The following is a 23436-nucleotide window of genomic DNA, read 5'->3' as shown; positions in this document are numbered from 1 at the left end:
TCGTTGTGAAGTACTACTCCCAAAATATTCTAAATAAAGACCAGTTTGAAATACTGAATATTGGAGAGATTTATTCAACAGTTTAGCGATTCGAACGTTAGCAGTTGTTTGCTAGGATGTCCTGGTTTTTAAAAATTTAGCAAAAAACTGCCTGTTCAGCAGTTCATGTTATGTTCCTGAATTGCACCGATGCTTGCCGACCAGACCGATAAATTTACGGTCCACCTTTTGAGACTCGGAGGAAGGAAGAACCCTTTCAAGTCTTGCAGTAACGTCCCATGGTTGACCGTATCAAAATCTTTTGATAGGTCTAGCACAACGAGTACTGTAGGGAAGCAGAATGGCTTCAAGTGCCTTGTCTACTCGCGATAGGAGAGATATCTGATGATAAGATTCTCCTATGTTAGCTGGTTTCCCAGGCTTAAATAGCGGAACCACCCTGGCTATTTTCCATTTTTCGGGGATGATGAAAGTGGACAGGGACAGGTTGAAGACATGCGCTAGATAATTAAATCCCTCTTTGCCTAGTATTTTACGCATCGGCATGGCTATGCCGTCTGGGCCTACTGCTTTATGGCGTCTTCAACCTCTTTGGAGGCGATGGTGCGTGTCTGTTGGCCCGCCGTCTGGCTTTTCAACCGTAGAATGCTTTACATATTGTCGGCAGAAAGCGCTCGAGCATTTTTTCACATACAACAGCCCTCTATCGCCAAAGGCGATAGATATTTTGTCATTGTGCTTAGTCGAGATCGATAGCGACTTTACGGTGGACCATAGTTTACCTAAACCGACAAAGAGGTTACAATCTTTAAGTGCTCCTCCCATTTCCCCCGCTTGTGTTCATCCACAATCTGATCCGTTGGTTTATATCCCTTATTTATGTCTTACAAGGTCTTGTTATTTCGCTAGAGTTGCGGCCTCCGCCGGAAAATGTGGCCGGATTTCTGGAATTATTCCGGCGGGAATAAAACGAGCCGAAGCGGAGTCAATAACCTTGCGGAAAGCACGCTTCCCTTGACGGGCATCAGTCGGGAGGGCGATTGTCAGTATTGTAATATAGTTTTGTAATCTTCCCACATTACTTTTTTAAAATTGATGAAAGTGCGTTTTTCAGTAGTGATGAAGTCGGCGGATCGCTCAAGCGTCAGGAGTATGGGTAGGTGGTCGGATGCCAATGTTACCATGGGCTGCCAGTTGACGCAGTTTACGAGTCCTGCGCTCACGATAGATATATCAGGCGAGTTGTGGCAGCTTCTTACCATACGAGTGGGAGCGTCTCCCTTTATCGTGCAGAATGTCGTTGCTTCTATTTGGTCCGCCAACATCTCGCCCCTGCTGTCCGCAAGTAGTTTAGGATGCCACATATCGTGGTGGGCATTGAAATCGCCTAAGATATTGCGATTATCGAAAGTGAGTAGTGCGCTGATGTCAGGGCAGTATCCACTGGTGCAACGGGTCACAGGAGGAATGTAGATGTTGATGATTTCTAAATTTGCATCGCCTGACCGGACAGATATGCGTTGACATTCCAGGACGCTGTCCCTGCCGCCGATGTCGGGATCAAATAGATTATAATGCACTGCCTCCATTTCCGCTCTCGCGATCTTCTCTGTGGACGTTATACCTAGAGCAAGGCAGAGACTACGGGACGCCCTTGGGCGTGGACAGCAAGGTGCAACAAAAGACTTGTAAAAGTTACGAGGACGACGGGGTTTGGGGTCGAGCCCAGAACATTCCGTCCAGTGTAACCATCCCTTACACAGTGACAAGAGTTGGACCGTCTTAAAAAGATTCTTTTCCGGCAAATGCAGCAAAACCATTTCTCTTTACGGGGTTCAGGTACAGGCCCCGGATTGTGTTCGATACCTTCCCGGAGCAGGAGAATATGGCGCAGCTCCGCTGCAAGAATCTGCTGGGAGGATGACAATTGGAGGGAGGATGACAATTGGTGGGAGGATGACAAATGGTGGGAGGGACGCAACAAATTAAATGGAGTTACACTGAAATGAGAGCCCTTGGTCGGGAAAAATCACGAGCGGCTCCGGTACAAAGAACCGTCTGCCTTGGGAAGCGCACTGATACTTACTGGGAGTACAAGTCAAGTCCTACTTTACACTTTTACTCAGTGGAGAGACATGACTTAACCAGCGAGACCGTAAGTTTTTATATTCATGATGCTTACACAGATCTTTAGAAGAATTGTCTCGCCTGTGGCATAACGGAAGTGACCATTATTCTTCCGGAAAACATTTGTATAGAATATACCAATTCTCCCCTCATATGATTTTTATATATCAGGGCGGGTATCATATCGGTCCAGGTCAAATAGATTCCTAGGTAGAGTGCTCCTTATCTCTCTTACTTCATTTGCGGCTTTTTCGATTATCAATTTGTTTGAATTGAAATTACTTGACTAGGGATTTTTCCCGACCAAGGACTGTCATTTCAGTGTGACCCCATTTAATTTGTTGCGTCCCTCCCACAAATTGTCATCCTCCCAGCAGCTCCTTGCAGCAGGACTGCTCCATACTCTCTTACTCCAGGAAGGCATCGAATCCAATCCGGGTCCGTCTCCTGACCCCGGTCCTGAGAAATGGTTTTGCTGCATCTGCCGGAAAAGAATCTTTTTAGGACGGTCATACTCTGTTCAGTGTGTCTCGTGCAAGGGATGGTTGCATCGGACAGGTTGTTCTGGGCTTGATCCCAAAACCCGACGTCCACGTAACTTTTATAAATCTTTTGTGGCTCCTTGCTGTTCACGCCCAAGGGCATCCCGTAGTCTACGCCTAAGCGCCCCACTACCTTCCAGCAGCCCCGCTGCTCAGCAAGCCACAACAAGTACCCGCTGCTGCTCGCGCCCCACGGCGCCAACAACTCAAACAGCTGATACCACTCATAAGTACTACCTTCGTAGTAGAGTTGGTACCAATGCTGAGCATCAGCACCTGCCCCGTCCTCTCCCCCCCCCCCCCCCCCCCCCCTCTTTTCCGGTAGCAATCGTGCAGGTCAGGGAAACAGACTCTTAGTCCCTACCTCCGTTTGCACCGTCTGCCAGCACAGAATATATGGCTTGCGACATCCGCCCAATGCAGCTCCTGCCTTGGGTGGTGCCACTTTCCTAGATGTTTTGGTCTCCGCGACGGCAACCCCCCGACGGGTTTCATCGCGCCATGTTGCCAGGGCGCAAACCCAAATCATCCGGGTACCCCAATGCTTGCCCAAGGACGCCCAGTCCCAGGGCCACAACAGCAATTGCGTCCTGGCCTTCCACAACCCAGGCGTAGTTACCCGTCACTTACCCCCAAAGTGGCGGCGTCTCCCCTTATGCACTTAAGAATTCTGCAGTTAAACTGTAATGGACTAACTGGGAAGATTACGGAGATAGTCGATTTCATGAAACGGCACAACATCCGCATTGCTGCGATTCAAGAGACTAAACTCACAGCAAAATCTGCATTGCAGACCTGCTCTGGGTATAATGTCCACAGGAAAGACCGGGAGAGCGGAAATGGAGGCGGCCTCGCGTTTATCATACACCACTCTGTGCAATATTATATATTTGATCCTGGCATCGACCGCAGGGACAATGTCTTAGAACGTCAAGGCCTATCTGTCCGGTCAGGCGATGCAAACCTAGAATTCATCAACATCTACATCCCTCCTGCCACCTGTTGCCCCAGTGGATACCGCCCTAATATCAGGGCCTTACTCACTGGCAACAATCGCATTATCTTAGGCGATTTCAATGCCCATCATGATCTTTGGCATTCAAACTTGCGGGCGGACAGTAGGGGTGAGATGTTGGCGGATCAAATAGAAGAAACGACGTTGAGCGCAGAACTCGTAAACTGCGTCAACTGGCAGCCGATGGTAACATTGGCATCCGACCACCTGCCCATACTTATTTCGCTCGAGCGTACCGCCGACTTCATCGTCACCGAAAAACGTACTTTCATAAACTTCAAAAGAGGAAAGTGGGAAGAATATAAATCTTTTACAGACAACCGCTTTGCTGCCCTCCCTATCCCGACTGATGGATGCCCGCCAAGGGGAGCGTGCCTTCCGTAAGGTCATTGAATCCGCCTCCGCACGTTTCATTCCCGCCGGGAGAATTCCCGAAATCCGGCCCCACTTCCCGGCGGAGGCCGCAAACTTAGCGAGAGAACGTGACCTTATAAGACAGCTTGATCCAGACGACACCCAAATAAGGGATATAAACCAACGCATCAGATTGCTTGTGGACGAACACAAGCGGCGAAATGGGAGGAGCACCTAAGAGGTTGTAACCTCTCTACCGGTGTGTGTAAACTTTGGTCCACCGTAAAGTCCGTATCGAATCCGACTAAGCACAAAGACAAAGTTTCCATCGCCTTTGGCGAAAAAGTGCTGTCGGATGCGAAAAAATGCGCGAGCGCTTTCTGCCGACAATATATAACGCATCCTACGGTCGACAAAGATAGACGGAGAGCCAATAGACACGCACATAAACACAAATTCAGCGCGTCACCAATCACCATCACCGGTAAAGAGGTTGAGGACGCCATTGGTCGCGCTAAACCATCCAAAGCAGTGGGCCCAGACGGTACAGCCATGCCGATGCTTAAAAGCCTAGGGAAAGAGGGTTTCAAATATTTAGCGCATGTCTTCAACCTGTCTCTTTCCACCTTTGTCATACCCGAGAAATGGAAAATGGCCAAGGTGGTCCCGCTACTAAAGCCTGGGAAACCAGCTAACATAGGTGAGTCGTATCGTCCGATATCTCTCCTATCGCCAGTGGCAAAGACGCTGGAAGCCATTTTGCTCCCTTATTTCCAAGAAAATTTACAGCTAGGCCCTCATTAGCATGGCTTCGGAAAACTCCATAGCACTACCACCGCGCTAAATGCCATTAGCACCCAGATAAATTGCGGTTTAAATCAATACCCCCACCATAGAACAGTACTCGTAGCGCTAGACCTATCAAAAGCTTTTGAAACGGTCAACCATGGCTCGTTACTGCAAGACCTGGAAGGGTCTACCCTTCCCCATGTCTTAAAAGGTGGACCGCAAATTATCTGGGTGGTCGGCAGGCATCGGTGCAATTTAGAAACGAAACATCAAAACCAAGGAGAATTAAACAAGGGGTGCCACAGGGTGGTGTCCTATCCCCACTTTTATTTAATTTCTACATATCTAAGCTACCTTCACCACCGGAAGGAGTCACAATCGTTTCCTACGCCGATGACTGCACAATAATGGCCACAGGCCCAGGCCCAAAGATCGATGCGCTATACAATAAAATAAACGGCTACCTTCCTGATCTCTCCAGATTTTTCGCCTCGCGAAACCTGGCATTATCACCGACTAAATTTTCCGCGACCTCATTTACAACATGGACGTCCCAAATGTCGACCATTTTGAACATCCACGTCGATGGCACTATGCTACCGACTGTCCTACACCCCAAAATCTTCGGTGTGACGTTTGATCAGGATCTACATTTTGGTGAGCACGCAGCCGCAATTGATCCGAGAATTCAGAGCCGTAACAAAATACTCAAATCCCTCGCTGGCAGCACCTGGGGAAAAGATAAAGAAACGCTCATGACTACATACAAAGCAATTAGCCAGCCGATTACGTGCTACGCGTCACCCATATGGTCGCCAAGCCTAAAAATTACCCACTGGAAGAAACTAAAGGCCTGCCAAAATAATGCTCTCAGAATCGCCACGGGCTGTCTTCTTATGTCCCCAGAACACCATCTGCATAATGAGGCGAGAATACTCCCCATCAGGGAGAGAAATGAGATGCTGACCAAACAGTTCCTGTTGAATACCCAGAAACCTGGGCATCCCAACAGACATCTGATTGATGAACCAGCACCGCCTAGGGGCTTAAGGAGTCATCTCCGTAAGCATTTTGAGGAAATACGGCACCTGAGAACCCAGCCGTATGAAGCGAAAAAACACAAGCAGGTCCTGCAAATGACCCAGATGGAGACCCCAAAACCATCCCGAAATGACCCCCAAATTTCCCCGAGGAAGTCCCCAAAAATATCCCGGAATGACCCACGAATGACCCCAGGAGGACCCGAGGGAGTCCCCAAAAAGATCCCGAAATGACCCCGAGGAAGTCCCCAAAAAGATCCCGAAATTACCCACGACTGACCCCGGGAGGACCCCGAGAGAGTCCCCAAACCCATCCCGAAATCACCCCGAGGGAGTCCCCAAAACCACTCCGAAATGACCCCGATGGAGTCCCCAAAACCATCCCGAAATGACCCCCAAATGACCGAGGGTGTCCCAAAAAGATCCCGGAATGACCCCGGGAGGGCCCGAGGGAGTCCCCAAAAACATCCCGAAATGACCCCGAGATTCCCCAAAATCATCCCGGAATGACCCCGAGGAAGTCCACAAAATCATCCCGAAATGACCCCCAAATGACACCGAGGCAGTCCCAAAAAGGTCACGGAATGACCCCGAGAGGACCACCAGGTGCTCCCCTGAGCCATGCCAAAATGACCTCCAAAAGACCCCGAGGAAGTCGCAAAAGCCATCACGAAATGACCCCAAAACCCTAGGGGGATCGCAATGGAGCCCCTGGAATGGACCCCAATAGACCCCGGGAGGATCCCCAGGGTGTCCCAGAAATTACCCCCAAACGCCCCCCAAAAAACCCCGCGAATACTCCCAAAAATCATCTCAATATTACCCTAAGAAACTTCAGAACTACACGCGAACTGGTTACGCATATGGGTATATTTTCAGGGCATCTCGATGGTTTATTTTTTTATTTTTGAATAACTGAATAAAAACTAAAATTTTATTGTTATTCCATATTTTGTAAATAATGAATAATAACTCAACTCTTTATTCAAAATTTGCAAAAATAAGAATGGGCGGTTATCATAAATTAAAATATTTTGAATAACGAAAAAATGTTATTCATTATTCAATAAATGCTTGAATAAAAAATAACTTTTATTCATCAATAAGAAAATTTAAAATGATGAATAATTTTTTATTTTTATTTGTTTCATTTCAAAATGGCTCAAGCCTGGTGTGCTCGGACTACCACACCAAAGGTCCTGAGTTCAATTCGCGGACAAGGAATCATCAAAAATGTTGAAACAAGTAAACAAATTTTATCAAATAGAAAAAAATTGTCTAAGCGGCAATGATTTGGCAAACAATCCGAGTGTATTTCCGTAATAGGTGATGATTCAAGGGGTTGTGTAGCGGAACCCTTTCAAAAGGTGCATACACATATTTAACAGGCGAAGCTCTGGTGGCCCCAAGATCCTCTTGGAAATTGGGCGTTGGGGGATGCTCTAGAAGGTTCAAAGTGGTCATACAAAATAGTTTCCAAGATGGTCAGGCTAGCACTTTATTGGCTCTTGTTACCGGAACGTACCGGATATTGATTACACCCCCCAAAACCCTCAGGGAGTCTCTTTATCGCTACAACAACAAAAATTAAAAATTTAAATACCCATTTACAAATGAGAAAAGTAGAAGTTCGCTTAAAATAAAAAAAATCAAGAGCGTTTTCTTGTGATCTGAATACCACATATGTATGTATAAACAAAAACTAACTATTACCGCTTGTTATTTGCTCCATATTGTCTTTAAGTTCCCCTTTATTTTCGGTACTGGCTAGGGAGTCTCTGCAGCAATTTATTTCTTTCTCCATACGATCAATGAATATATTCAGACCATTGCTTTGATGAAATTTACTTATGTCAATGTTTGTTATCAAATCTATTACCCGAACAGCTCGTGTAACAAAAGTAATATGCTCTAAGTCTACTCCGGGCCAATTAATGACTTGTAGTAAAGATTTCATCATTCCACTCTTTACCAAAGCATGTCCACCGGCTTCGTAACTGGCTAAGTGATACAGCAGGCTGAACAAAGACGTGGCCAAAACCAACGGATACTTTTCACAAATTCCTTCGTGTGTTAAGCTTGTTATACAATCGCGAACCAAAAGAGGTAAAATACCCCCTTGACGTTCAGCTCCAGTATACTGAATTATTTTTGATAGTCGAGATCCTGGCCTAAGTGGAAAAATATATAATGCCAGTATATATTTTGGAGTATAATATGCATACAAACCTTGGTACATTTGGATTTCGATCAAAATGCAACATAGAAGTTAGAGTTCGAAGCACAGCAGCGCGGATCTCTACCAAATACACATCTTCCTTGTCAATTAGTTCACACAACTCTTCTCCGAAACCAGAGTAAAGTATTCTTTCAACATTATCCTGTAATGCGTTAGAGTAAATCAATACCGAAATGGCTTGAAGGCGAGCTTGAACAAATTGTAGACGTAGTTTTTGATCCCTGAACCCAGATACGAGGCGAATCCTATGTGCTATCCGCATCTGAAAATATTACAATATCCGATAATAGTTAGCACGCTTGCTAGCTGAATACTCTAACAAGGGCTATCTGCTGTAGAACATTTTTTATAATGTTTTGGACAAGCAGTGTACAGTGGTGGCAAACAAAGTATTAAGGTAAAGGTATAACAGACCGATATATGTTAATATAAATTAAAAACAGAAAGTATGAGTATTTATTAGAACAATAGAAAACATATCAACAATTTTAAAAGTTTATGCCTGTGAGTCTAGTCTTTAATTTTGTATGAAAATCGAAAAAACAGAAAATATTTGCTTTCGTATTAAGGCTTGGTAGCAATCATACCTATCATGGTAAAATTTGATGCAAAATACGCGATGTCCCGGCAAATATGGGTAACTTGGCTAATCCCCAGTTCGATATATTTTCAGCATGAGTGAGTGTAACAAAATTTAATTGTTTGCGCGATTGTGTGTGACGCGATTTGGAATTTCCTTGAGCGCGAATCTATATTCGTTTTTAGATGTACTTTGATTTTGTGAAATTATAGAACCACATTTTTAACGCGTAAACAAAACACGCATAAAGAACTGCAGTCTAACGAATTAGCGAGCCAGATTTAAATATCACTATTAAATTAGAACTTACCTTAACAGCCTCCGAAGGATTTTTCATATGTCCACATATCGCCTTCACTACTTCTGAGATAGGAAGGCCCTTGCAAGTGTCCACCATGTCAGGTATTTCTAACAAAACAACTTGTCCATTTTCATCTGAATATTCTATAGAAAGCTGATACAAAAACTCCAATTTTGGCTTTCTAATGCAGCAATCTATCAAGGCCAGACCATAATTTGGATCCCCCCAACGCTAGAAGTATAACAGGTCAATTGGCTAAGTCATATAGTTATTTTATTATCATACTTCGGCTATATTATATAGCTTTGTTAAAAGCATATCCTTCTTCTCCAGTGATAAACGTGGTATGAAATTACTTCTTTTGGAAAACATGTACAGCAAGTTTAAAACTGCCAAGACAATATCCATATTTTGGGAAGATAGCAATTGAGTCAGATGTTCAACGGAGTTATAAAGATGTCTTGAAAAGGAATGTTCAATCAGGAGCGTAGTAAAATTCAAAACGAGAAGTAACAATCTAGCATCCTGTTAATATAGAAATTTACAACAAAACATTTAATTATTGCATTTTTAAAACAAATATTATTTTATGTTTTTCATAGCAGTCAATTTAAATGTGTGTGATCGTCCATTTATGGCCATTATCCCCAGAGTGGTTAAAAAATCCATTAAAAAGGCCAAGCCCTTTAAATCAGTAGGTCCAGACAGTGTAGCCATGTCAATGCTGAAACACCTTGTAAGGGAGTAAGCTACCTAACCCACGTTTTCAACCTTCCGTTAAGTCCTTTGTCATTCCCGAGCAATGGAAAATGGCAAGGATAATAGCACTACTAAAGCCTAGAAAACCAGGTAACGTTGGTGAGTCATATCGACAGATATCACTCCTCTCGCCAGTATCGAATACACAGTATACATAAGCATGGCTTTCGCAAAATGCACAGCACTACTACCGCACTAAACGCCATAAACACCTAGACAAATTACGGACTATACCAGCAAAAACCCCATCACCCCTAGGGAGATTACTGTCATCTTCCTCGAGTTCAGGGTATTCAATTTTAGGAACTGGCATAGAGGTCCGACGCCGTTTTGTGGATATCAGTTTTTTTGTGCTCTTCTTCTACATAGGGCAGAGTTTTCAGCTGCCATCAAGTCTCATAATACTTTCGGAGATAGCTTCTCAAGACACTGGGTAGCGGGGCCTCTTCAATCAGATGTCTGTTGGGATACCCAGGTTTCTGGGTATTCAACAGAAACTATTTGTTCAGCATTTCATTACTCTTCCTAATAGGGAGTACTCTCGCATTTCTGTGTAGATGGTGTTCTCGGGACATAGGAATACAACCCGTAGCGGCTCTGAGACCGGTGTTTTGACAGGCCTGTATTTTCTTCAAGTGAGCAGTCTTTAGGCTCGACTACCATATCGCGAACGCGTAGCATGCAATCGGCCGGTCAAATGCTTTGTAAGTGGTAATGAGCGGGTTAGGGGGATTAGAATATCCCCGCGGCAAGTATGCCTGTCTTAAGAGGCGACTAAAATAACAAATTGATTCAAAGGGTTGTGTAGCGAAACCCTTCGAAGGGATTTTCAGTGCAATATAAAGCTTATTCAACCGAATTGTCAACCTCACCTACCCGTGGTGAATTTTGCGTCTTTCACAGCCGAGGCTCTGGCGACCCCAAGTTCCTCATGGATCTAGGTGGCGGGAGGGCGGGATGGCCTAGAAGGTTTCATGTGGTCTTTGCCGAGATGGTCGGGTTAGTACCTTAATGGTGCTTGTTACGGAACCAATTTTTTTGGTGTCTGATGGTTCACTTTTTTCACCAGAAAGTTGATTTTAGTTGTGTTTTTATGCACACAATTTCGAAACTAAAATCAAAATTTTCATTTGTCGGAAAAAATAAAGAAAAAACGGCCGAATGTAAAAAAACCAATGAAAACACAAACTGGCTCGATTGTTTTAATGAACCAGGTTGTATTTTTCTTGTATGTCGTTATTTTTTTTAAATATAGGTTACACACTTACACCAGTACTGAAACCGTATTAGGAGGGAGAGCGACAAAAAATATATAATACAGAGAAAATAAAGTAGTGTCATATATATAGGTATACAACAAAGTTTTTAGCAGTACACATAGGTTCCTTCAGTATAAATTTGAATTAATTAAATTCTAGTCAATTTAATAAGAGTTGCTCGTTATTAAAATTTCTTAGTCCGCGGATTTCGGCGTGTGGCGAATTAAATAGTTCTCTAGATATTACTGTATAAAATTTGCTGGAATGTGTGGTTTTGGAAGAAGGGATATTAACGGTATCTTAGGAGTTTATGCTAAGACTCCAGATATCTGACCTCATACTGTGCATGTAACCACACCTTAAGAAAAATATTTTAAAAACTTTAAAATAGTACATGTCTCTTACTAGAATAATCGCTAGGCTTCTAAAGAGCTGTCTAGAGGGGTGCCGCCGTTTAACGTTACATCTTGTTAAAAGAAAAGCCTCCCCAGCAGTAATTTAAAATGACATAATGCATAATTTAAAATTAAATGATACATAAAAAATTTTAAGGGTATTATTTAAGCAGAACGATTTGAGATGATAGAAGCAGCGTAACGAAGAATGGAGGTATTGTTTCAAACGACATATTTGGTTGCCCCAGTTCATCTTTTTATCGACAGTTAGACCGAGGTACCGAAAGTCATCTACCTTCTCAATAATAAAGCATTTATTACTGCAGGCCACAAGAGACGAAAGGGTTCCGGACTTAAACTCAGTACACATATGACTATGTAAAGCCTGCCGTTCACAATCGGCGGAATGAAATAGTATGTCATCATGTGTGCAAAGCAAGGACATCTGCGAAAGCGGTGGCATTTCCGATAAAAGGGAAGTCGAAAATAGAATTAATATAAATTAAAAACAATATGGATCCCAGTACAGAGCCAATTTATATTGTTAGGTTTGCGGCCACCGTGGTGTGATGGTAGCGTGCTCCGCCTACCACACCGTATGCCCTGGGTTCACACCCCGGGCAAAGCAACATCAACAATTTTAGAAATAAGGATTTTCAATTAGAAGAACATTTTTCTAAGCGGGGTCGCCCCTCGGCAGTGTTTGGCAACCGCTCCGGGTGTATTTCTGCCATGAAAAGCTCTCAGTGAAAACTCAGTCTGCCTTGCAGATGCCGTTCGGAGTCGGCATAAAACATGTAGGTCCCGTCCGGCCAATTTGTAGGGAAAATCCAGAGGAGCAAATTGGAAGAGAAGCTCGGCCTTAGATCTCTCGGAGGTTATCGCGCCTTAAATTTATTTATTTTTTATAGGTTTGCTGAGCTTGCCACTAACTCTAACCCTTTGCACTCTGCATGTTAAATAAGACTCAAAATACTTATGTATAAATCCCCGAAACCTTGCACAATATGGCTTATTAAGAAAAAAACATGGCTAACTGTGTCGAATGCTTTAGTAAGGTAAGTGTCCCTAATTTCGTGGTAGTACGTTATTTCGATTTTTTCTTCCAAACAAGGAATTGGGGGAGTGTTTCTTTAAACTGAAAATTTCATAATAAAGATTGGTTTTTACGGTATAATAATTGCTATTTTACTAATTTTTAATATTAAACCTAATATTAAATATCAAGCAATATAAAGATGGAAGCTCGGAAAATGAGCCTGTTGTAAGGAGGCCTCTTAAGTAAAGTGTTAAGGAGTCCAGTGTATTTTGTTAAGCCTGTAAAAATTTAGACGGTTAAGCGCCAATTTAAGTAAGTAAGTAAAAATTTTATCGGTACATTTTTTTTTATGATGACATTTCTTAAACGTTTCTATTACTGCAAAACTCCAATAATTTTTTTAATTTTTTTTTTAATATTTCTAACCCACGAAATTAGGGACACACTTTTTTTGTGATGTATATAATTTCGTGGTACCCACGAAATTAGGGTAATATAATATTTTATGTTTTTCATATTTTCTTTGAAATTTCATAAGAAAACCTATTTTTTAAGTATTTTAATTATTAAATAAATCCCCGAGGAAGATTTTGATGTAATTTCGTGGTACACTTTTATTAATCTATTCGTCAATATTTTAATCAAAAAGCTCTGCGAAGCACAACATTTTAACGAAATAATGGCATTATAGAACTTTTCTTTATTCAATAATTTTTCATTTAAAATTTATCAAGATTTCAACTTCTTTACTATTGTTTTGAATGAATATTGATAATAGAAAAAAAATTTGAATAAAAACCTCAAATTACCGCTTAAAGCGATACCACGGATTTACGTACACCAAATTTTGTGCATGCCCCTAATTTCGTGGTATACTGCGCATTTACATTTCAGCAGGAAAGCACGCATTTTTGGAGTGGAGTTATTTATGCGCGTATTTTTCAAATAAATTTAAGAAAACTGCCTCAAACTTAATTCGATCTCTATTCGCTGATTATTGGGTTAATAACTTAATTAAAAAAAAAATTACAAAAGCTCGTTACACAAAAGAAGATTTGCGCTTAATGGTGTCACTAATGAAAAAAATAAAAAACAAAAACAACAAAAAAAATTGTTTAGTAATAATAAATAAAAGTAATTTTTATAAAAGTAACAAATTACATCAATTGAATAAATTTTTTTTATTGTTTATTTTTGTTTTAAACCTTTTTCATTTAATGTTACTTATTTCATGTCAATAATGTCTAAAGTTCTAAGAAATATTAGATTTAATGAAAAAATATAAAAAAAAAAACAAAAAATCAAAAAGAAAACAACAAAAAATAAAAATAAAAAGTTTTTGAAAAGTACGTACATTAAACAAAATTTTTTTACTTATTTATTTTGGTCTTGAAACTCTTTTCATAAATAAAATAACAATAAAAAAAAAGTTTTAAATTTTAAATTTCTGAATATGAATGTCAGTAAATCAATTTGTGTATCTTTAGGAATTTGCCTTTGAAATCAATTATAACTATTTTTTTTCATAAAATTCGAGTTTAACTAAATACCACGAAATTAGGGACGCATTACCACGGAATTAGGTACATCAGAAAACTTTTTCCACGAAATTAGGTACATTTGTGGTACTCACACATTTTGATCTATATAAATTAAAAAATTTGTTAGTTTTGTTTGAAAGTAGGTGGAAACTTATCTTAATTGATCAACTAAATGGGAAAAATTTACTTTTTTAGTTTTCCTTCATTTGTTTTAACGCAAGAGAGGTAGAAAGTCAGAAAAATCCTTAGTACCACGAAATTAGGGACACTTACCTTAATGACTACGAAACAACCTGCGCAGCTTTTTTTGTTGTTCAATTCTTGATAAATGAATGAGCAGAATTCTAAGAGCTTCTTCTGTTGAGCATACCGTTCGAAACCCATATTGCCTTGAGCTATGGTACTTAAGCTTTCAAGGAACATCATGAGTCGACTTTGAAGCGTTTTCTCAAAATCTTTTGAAATGGATGGTAGTGAGGAAATAGGTCTATAATTATTTTGGCCTTCTTGTTGCCTTTTTTAAACAATGGAACAATGATCGCACATTTCAAATCCTCTGGGAAAGTTCCAGGGCAGATACTGGAGTTAAACAGATGCGTTAAAATATCTAAAATATTAAATGCTATGTTTGTCAGCATCAGAGCTGGGTAAATTCAATTCCATTACATTACCCATTACATTCCTCAGTAATTGGAAAAATTTATCAATTCCTTTCCTCCACAGCAATGGCCTTACCACAGTAAGGGGCGCTGCTGTGGCGGCCGGCTCTTTCCGCGTATATGATAATGGACCGCTGAGCCTGCCTTGTCGGGCAGGTGGTCGTACGACCAAAGATGAACGACTCATTATCTAATTGTAATAAGGACGATGATAAGCGGAGGACTGAGTCGGAAGCCATGTACGACAAAAACGTATTAAGCGATGCGTCGGACTCGGGGAACGAGAGTAGTGCTGATTCAATGAACTCCGTGTTGGAAAAGCATACAACGCGACCGGTACGAGGAAGAAGCGTCGAATGGCAGAATGAAGTGGCAACGTTGGGCAGAAGGCGACAAGCCTGCTTTCAAGAGACAGAAAGAACCCAGTGCCACAGCCGCGAGGCAGGGCAGCAGACAAGACAAATAGGCCTAAAACAGTAGGACAGATGGCCCCAATAGCGGGTAGCAATTACCTCGAAAGCAGCAAGTCAGATGGCGCACATCAAAAGTGGCGAAGTTCCAACTACGGAAATAAGAGGTAAGCCAAAGGGAAATAACGCTAGGACTCCCGTTTTTCCCGATAAGTTGAGTGATGTGGCAAAGCAGTCACTGACGCTGGCGCTGGTTGATCGTAGCAGATGACTACTGAAAGGCGGAGATCCGTAGAAAGGGAGCTTATTAGCTTAATGCTTAAGATGATGCGGGAACAATCAAGTAAGCCCCGAATATACTGACACAGGATTGGACATTGAGATCTATACATTGATTTCCATTGTGTTGCATTATCACCAGGCTCAGCACTATGATTCTAGCTCACCTGATATATGTATACAAATTATTTAAAAGATTATTTAAAGAAATTCCGCCAGGTGCTAACGTGAGCTAGCGAGACAACTTGACTCATATTAGGAATCTCAACTTGAATACTACGCAGCTGGTAAATTAGCACAAACGCACAATTGGGAAGAGCATCTAAATAACTGCAACCTCTCTTCGGTGTACATAAGCCGTGGTCAATCGTCAAATCCTTGTCTAACCCAAAAAAACATAATGATAATATCTGTGGCAATTTGAAAAAACAACCTAATTCGAGTTAGGATAATGGCGATACATAGACCTTTATCTGAAAAGCTAGCCACAATTCACCATTGTAACTTCCTATATTTTGTAGCAGCCATTTGGAGCCAGAATATCACTTTTATCTTAACTCGAATTAGGTTGTTCTTTCAAATTGCCACAGATATGTATATATAACGCCTTTGGCGAAAAAACTGCGGATTCGAAGACATGCATGAGTGGTTTTTGCCGTTAATGTAATGCTTGCTTGAGTAGGCGGGATCAGAAGACGTGAAACAGAGGGGAACATAAACACAAACACGACGTGGGACCCGTTAGCATAACCCCACAGAGGTTGAAGGAGCCATGAAAAAAGCCAAGGTGAGTCATAACGACTGGTATCACTCCGTTCGCCAGTAGCGAAGACATTTGAAACCTTCCTGCTCCGTCATTTTACTGCGAATCTTCGCCTAGCCACTCATCGGCATGGCTTCCGCAAAATGTATAGCAGTACCAGCGCTGTCAAAAGCTTTTCCCTTTTTATAAAAAGATAGACTGCAAATTATCTGAACCTAGCCGACCAAATCCACGGTCACTTTTTTTTTGCGACGTGGAATTTTGGACGTTCACGTCGATGGTGTTGTGCTACCGATTGTCAGTCATCCAAAGATTTTAGGGGTAACATTCGGTTACACTCTCACCTTCAAGGCGTATGCCATCGAAGTTGTATTTAAAATACAAAACCGCAACAAAATCCTCAAGTCGCTTGCAGTAGCACTTGGGGAAAAGATGAAAAAAACGTTGCTAGCCACGTACAAAGCAATTGGCCGGCCGATCAACAGCAAGTCTAAACTACGGTGCTACAATCTTACCACACCCTTCCTCATATATGGCAAGGAGAAATGAATTGCTAGTCATAGAAGACAGTGCTTGTATTTTGCAAAAAATTCTTAGGGTTCAAGGAGTTGCTATGGCCTCATAAAATCACCGCTTGAATCGCAAAAATATTTTTTACACTAAGAATTTTTCAATAACTTTTGCAATTCCTTTGAGAAATGGCATTCTTTGTAATGTAATTGGAAAATTTCGAAAGTACTGGGGCAGAAATTACTGTGGCGAATATTAGCATCACTATGCTATGCACTATGTTAGTAAATAATCACAACAACAAAAACATTAAAGGAACACACACTTCCGTAGATGAACACACCAATCATCATTTACACACATACATACAAGGCAACGAAGAGATATCTCACACACACATGTAGTAATCAGCCGAAGTAGTTACTCACACATACACACGCACATGGCTATAAGAAAAGCATAAACTACAAATATACATGTATATAGCTGGTATCCAAGCATGAGATACAACTGTTCTCGAACAGATTTTCTCGAAACGACTAGACTGTAGGAGAAATGGGTAAAAGAGAAAGCCGAGAGTTTAAAAGCAGCGCAAGCTGAGGAATCAGAATCAGTTTGATTAAACACGCTATTAGTTGTGAAGTGAAGTATAATTGTGAAGTACTCCAAAAGCAATCTAAATAAAGACCAGTTTGCAATACTGAATATTGGAGTGATTTATTCAACAGTTTAGCGATTCGAACGTTAGCAGAAGGTGTATAAATAATCGGAATTCCCCAAAATTTGTTACATTACATTTGAGCAAAGTATTTGTTTTCAATTAGAAACAAAAAATTTGTTGTACTCGAGACTCAAAAAAAACGAAATTATCTACTTTTGGTATTATTTTTTTTTTTTTGAGGAATTGAAATGCAATCTATTTCTTTGATTACTTTCGTCAAGTACATGTAATAGGGAATCGGCGGTAATTAAATACCTAAAGTAATCATTACTACCCAGCTCTGATCAGCATTATATTATAAATGCCATCATGGCCACAAAAAGTAGAATTGTTAGGTTTTTTATAAATTTAAAAATGTCCAAACCTGAAAAGGGCTCAAAGAAGAAACTATTACCGCAGATGTTTACGTTGTTTTTTTTTTCGAATTACACATTCACATGGTAAAAAGCTAGATCGCCAACTGAAAACAAAAATCATTAAACACCCCTGAAATAATAGAGGGATCGGTAATAACACTGTCATGCAACGTAATAACCTGCTCATCACCTGTTGCGTTTCTGTTACAACGCTGTTAACAATGTCCTATTCCTTTTTAGAGTTCCCTCGAAATTTCAGGAACTGGTTTTGAAAATAAGCATCACGCTGAGAGTGAATATCTTTATTGAGTTGTTTACACAATTTGCCATATCGCAAGCGAAGATTGCGATAAGATAGATGCAGACGACATTTTCCATCAAGTTTACTTTTTAGCTTAATTTGTCCTATGATGTCAGAACTAATCCACGGTTTAAATTTAGCTGGTTCCGCATAAGTTTCTCTCCAGTACTCATTACGCAGCTTATCAATCATCAGTGTATAATTTATTTTAATATCGGGGCTTCTTCGGCTATCTCAAATTGCCGCGGTAAAGATTTTCTAACTTAATGACAATCATGGTGTGATCTGTTATTTGAAGATCCAGGTTGAGGCCAGTGCAGGTACACATACTATCGAAACGGCAAAAAACATGATCCAGAACTAAATCTAGTTGGTTCATTCAAATAAGATACTGTGGCGAATGTTAGCAATTTTGATGCGCCACTGACGAGATTACACGCATATAATCAGAACACGAATGTAAATACCGGATACATAAAGAGAAATAAACAAGCAGCTGTTCTAGAAGAGTGTTTGTGAATAGTCTAGACCCTCGGAGAAGTATGCGAACGAGGCAACATAGTATAAAAGGAGCGCAAGCTGAGGAAGAGTCAAGCAGTTTGATTTCAGCACGCTTTTAGCGAAGTACGCGAGTATTGTGAAGTACTAAGTACTACTAAAGTAGAGTTGTAAATATAGGAGATATTGTTATACTGAATATTTGAGTTATTTATTCGACAGTTCAGCGATTCAGATAGCAGAAGGTGCGAAATAAGAGGGAATTTCTAAAATTCGTTACAATTTGTGTCAGAAGAGGAATTGTTGAATAAATTCCAGAGGAAAATAAGGACATGGCCAAGTTGAGTGAATTGAAGATTCAGCACCTAAAAAACAAAGGATTGAATACTACTGGCAATAAATCCGTACTACAATCACGACTAGTGATATAACGATACGAGAACTGAGTGAGTAGTATCGATACTTTTCCAAAAAATACTGGAGTACTCGATACTTTACCTCGATACTTTTCCCCGATACTTTACCAAGTGCCGATGGTCTACATGTTTAAAATCAACAATGTTCAGTCCATTAACATCAGTTGCTTTTTTTTGCAAGCGAGCTTGAAAAAAAACGCTTCAACTAGCTAAACAGCTTCATTATGGCAAAACCATAACGATGGTGAAAGTTTATCAGCTAATTGTTACTTTTTTTAGCTGCTATGACATTTCTACTTCTAGCGCAGTATGTTTTTGACACTCAACCAGAGAATTACAAAAACAAAATACATGAAATGCGTGTGTTTATTTGTATGCATGTCACCCTGCCGCCATGCTTTTATTTTGTTATTTTTGTTTATCTGCATATTCGTATATTCATTTCATTCGCTCGTTCACAATAGTGCCCTATTTTTCAATATGCAACACTATACAACACTATCAATCAGATCGACAATTACCTAAGCGGTTTCAACTGAAACCGCCTAGCCAACTCAACTCGATTACTTGTTATTGTTGCTTTCCATGCAATTAGGTAAGCTATCTAGTGTTTTAATTGTAATAGTTAGCAACGAAATACAGCTATCATAGCTTGAGCATAAATTGAGATCGTCGACGATGCGGTAAAAGCTCCGTATTTAACTTAAACCGACATTTTGATAACAGTGGAGTGGGAGACGATTTCTGCATATGGTGGTAAAAGAAAAGTATGTGTTTATGGTCCAGAATCACTAACTCCAACAAAATTATGAAAACCTGCTAACTCCATAAAATTCAATACATTTAATTTGTCATGCAATAGAGCTTTTTCATTCTACTGTGAAATTTTGGTGGATGGAGTTGGCAGCTTTTACAGCGTCGTCGACGATACATTGGTATTGAAAATGGTCTAAATCAAATTATATACACGCCTACTTTCAAAAATGGGAAAAAGGAACAATAATTTAACAATTACTACATTACTGAAACTTGTTGAGTGGATAAAAAAAGTTACGATGCACAATATAAATTTATTTAAATTTTTGAGTGAGGCTCTTTTGACCATTAATTGTGAAGTGCAAATGAAAGAATTTATTCCACTTTTCCAACCCAACGTTTCGCTAGACTTCCTAGCATCGTCAGGGGTGATCTATTTATTTAAAAGACAACAAAAAATTAACAACAAAAACAATAACAAACCTTATATGAGACACTTATTAACACTGAAAGAAATGGTGCTAGTAAAATCAACAAATCGTTTCTGTTGTTCTTGACTTAACGGGGATTCGGTGAAATTGATCGAATTACCGTTAATTCGACCGAGTTCTTTGTCAAACGAACAAATTAGTTTAGTAATTTCAACAGAAGAGAAATTGTCGCTCTTAAGTTAACAGAATTCTGTAAAATTGACAGATTCCTGATCAATCTAACTGATTTTTCTGTTAACACCACTGATCTCACTCGCCATTTCAACAGCGATCAAAAGTCAATACATGAGCAAATTTCAAAGAGAATTTTACGCTCACTGCGCTCTCTACTTTGTACTTATGACGATGGTGCCACTTGTTTAAAAAATACCAAAATGCGAAAACCACCAAATCGAAAAACACACAAAATGGGAAAACAACAAAAAACTAGTATTTGAGTTATCAATACAAAACGAAAAACCCTTTTTTAATTTACTGTGCAAAAATTATGAGATACCGGGACACCTATTTATCGGGTACAATTTTGCAACTTCTCCTCCAAGCGAAATGCAAAATTGCGCCCTCTTGTTGCAAAAGTTTTGTTTGAACGAACAGGATTTTTCCAAAGTTAGTAACATTTTGTTCAAGTTTTTACGAATTTTCACTCACGCGAACGAATTTAATAAGATAATAAAAAACTTCATTTTATAATGTTGATGTTTCCGACAACATAAAAGTTTGAGTTGTTTTGGAATCGTTTCAACTTAAAGTGTTACGAAAATTAAACTTGCCGAATTACATGTAAAGTTACTCCAGTGGTGAATTACCTTCTAGCAATTTGATTCTTTACTTTTCTATAATTTACAAGTTCTATATTTAAAATGTTATGTCAAACATTTATACAAATTTTGTTCGAAACAATCAAGTGTGGCAACTACATGCGGGAGAAGAAATTGAGAATTAGCTGAGCTGCAACCAATAGAATTGAGAATCAGTTTTGTGACTACTATTTTCATTTCTATTTGCAAAGCGAAGTTCAAAACTATAATTTAAATAAATTTTAAAATATAAAATTTGGTGAAAGTGCGTTCAATAAAACAAAATAATAAAGTGTATAATGTTTAATGTGTGCCAGCATATTTGATGTAAGCCCAATTGACGTTCGGTTAGTAAGTGCCACCGTGGTGTGATGGTAGCGTGCTCCGCCTGCCACACCGTATGCCCTGGGTTCTAACCCCGGGCAAAGCAGCGTCAAATTTTAGAAATAAGGTTTTTCAATTAGAAGAAAATTTTTCTAAGCGAGGTTGCCCCTCGTCAGTGTTTGGCAAGCGCTCCGAGTGTATTTCTGCAATGAAAAGCTCTCAGTGAAAACTCATCTGGCTCGCAGATGCCGTTCGGAGTCGGCATAAAACATGTAGGTCCCATCCGGCCAATTTGTAGGGAAAATCAAAAGGAGCACCACGCAAATTGGAAGAGAAGCTCGGCCTTAGATCTCTTCGGAGGTTATCGCGCCTTACATTTATTTATTTATACGGCAGCATAGATACTTTCGTACAAAGCTGCCGCAACAACTTTTTTTGTTCATGTGACTACTAAAACGGTCAATTACGAATCAACGTTTTGTGCGCAGTTGACTCAGCATCTTGTTGCGATGGATAAAAATTAACAGCCATATCGGTTGAATTGACCCGTATTTTGGTTGATTTTACCAGCCTTTTTCTTTCAGTGAACGTGTAACAACATTAAAAACAACAAGAAACAACACTTACAAAATATGTTTAGTTAGAACCTAAAAACTAAAAAATATTACCATCATTGTTTGGTATCATCGTCATACTAAATTATAATTATAAACATAAAAGGTAAGCTGCTGCAATGTTTTGTGTGTCTTCTTTTTTGGTTACCGTATTTTCTCTTTTTTCTAATATTCGCAAACTATCTAATGTGTATCGAGTTCTCCCATATTTGTTGCGGTCTATTATCTTTGTGTTTGCTAGATCAGCTGCGTGGCCACTTGCCGTGATGTGTTGTGTTTTATGTGTCCAGAGCACCACCTACATAGTGAGGCGAAAGTACTCCCCATTAGGGAGAGAAATGAAACGCTTAACACACAGTTACTGTTGAATATAAACCTGGACATCCCAACAGACATCTTATTAAAGAGGCCCCGCCTCCCAGGGTATTAAGAAGTCATCTCCACAAGCATTATGAAGAAATACGCCACCTGAGATCTCAGCTGTATGTAGAAGAACGCAAAAAGGTCGTAAGTGATATCCACAAAAAGGCGTCGGACCTCCAGGAATTGCACGACGCACCGCGTTCTTAAAGTTAAACACCCTGAACTCGCAGAAGAGGAGAGCAATCTCACTAGGGAGACGCGCGTCACTCTGGCTCAACTTCGATCTGGATCCTGTAACAGGTTAAACTTTTACCTATCCGGAATAAACCCCGACATACACAATGTATGTCCTGCTTACGACGTGTCCCAAATGACACCACCATCTTTTCAATTGCAATGTAGAACTACCGCCTCTAAAACCCCTTTCCTGTGGTCCACCCCTCTTGAAACTGCAGATTTCCTTGGACTCCAGTTAGAGGATATTGATGACAATTTGTGAGTGGTTGCAGCTATTGGATGGGGCGAAGCACTGTTACAACAACAACAACAGGTAGAGATATGGCAGTGCAAAGTACATAAGTTCTATTTAAAGTTCTGTTTAGTTAATCTCCCCACAAAACTTTTGATGCTATAAAAAAATACTTGACGCGATTTACCTCACGTGGAGATTTAGACCCAGCTTCTCTTCCAATTTGCATCGTGCTATATACTTTATGGCGATTCTGAACGGTGTATGCAAGACAGATGGATCTTCACTGGGAATCTTTTCATGGGAGAAGTATACTCGGGGTGCTTGCCAAACCGCTGCCGAGGGGCGACCCTGTTTAGAAAAACTTTTTTCTAACTGGATTTTTTTTAAACGCCATAAGTCGGTAAAAATTTTTCCAAATGTATCCTTAAAATTTATGTAAGAGCACAAGCTGGGTATATAATGTTCGGTTTCGTCCATACTTAAACTGCCTTACTTCTTTTCTAATAAAATCAAAACATATGATCTCATTTAAAAAAAAAAGTGTCTTTACTTTTGGTGAAAATTCCGAAGTAGTCATTTGGATCGAGTATACTCGATACCTTTTACAGAGTATGAGTACTAGCATCGATACTTTGATCCGAATATTTTATAGGAGTACCGGTATCGATACTTTTTCTAAAAGTTCTATCGCTAAACACGACTAAGGAAAGCTATGGAATTGGAAGG

At 40.2% G+C, this 23436-nt stretch overlaps 1 protein-coding gene across 2 annotated transcripts in view; it reads right to left on the bottom strand.

Moving 5' to 3' along the window:
- HUWE1 (HECT, UBA and WWE domain containing E3 ubiquitin protein ligase 1) overlaps positions 1 to 23436 on the bottom strand; it is a 341644-nt gene that overhangs the window by 197406 nt on the left and 120802 nt on the right. For both annotated transcript variants that reach the window (XM_067782086.1, XM_067782085.1), the window contains exons 2-5: positions 9273 to 9512; positions 8997 to 9218; positions 8097 to 8368; positions 7581 to 8038 (exon numbers count right to left, since the gene is read on the bottom strand). In XM_067782086.1, the coding sequence (XP_067638187.1) occupies positions 7581 to 8038; positions 8097 to 8368; positions 8997 to 9218; positions 9273 to 9512 (1192 nt within the window). The remainder of the gene's footprint in view (positions 1 to 7580; positions 8039 to 8096; positions 8369 to 8996; positions 9219 to 9272; positions 9513 to 23436) is intronic.

The sequence above is a fragment of the Eurosta solidaginis genome, chromosome 4, assembly GCF_040869045.1.
Source record: "Eurosta solidaginis isolate ZX-2024a chromosome 4, ASM4086904v1, whole genome shotgun sequence".
Classification (NCBI taxonomy): domain Eukaryota; kingdom Metazoa; phylum Arthropoda; class Insecta; order Diptera; family Tephritidae; genus Eurosta; species Eurosta solidaginis.
Note: the sequence above shows the minus strand (reverse complement) of the source record. Positions and strands in the feature narration are given on the sequence as shown.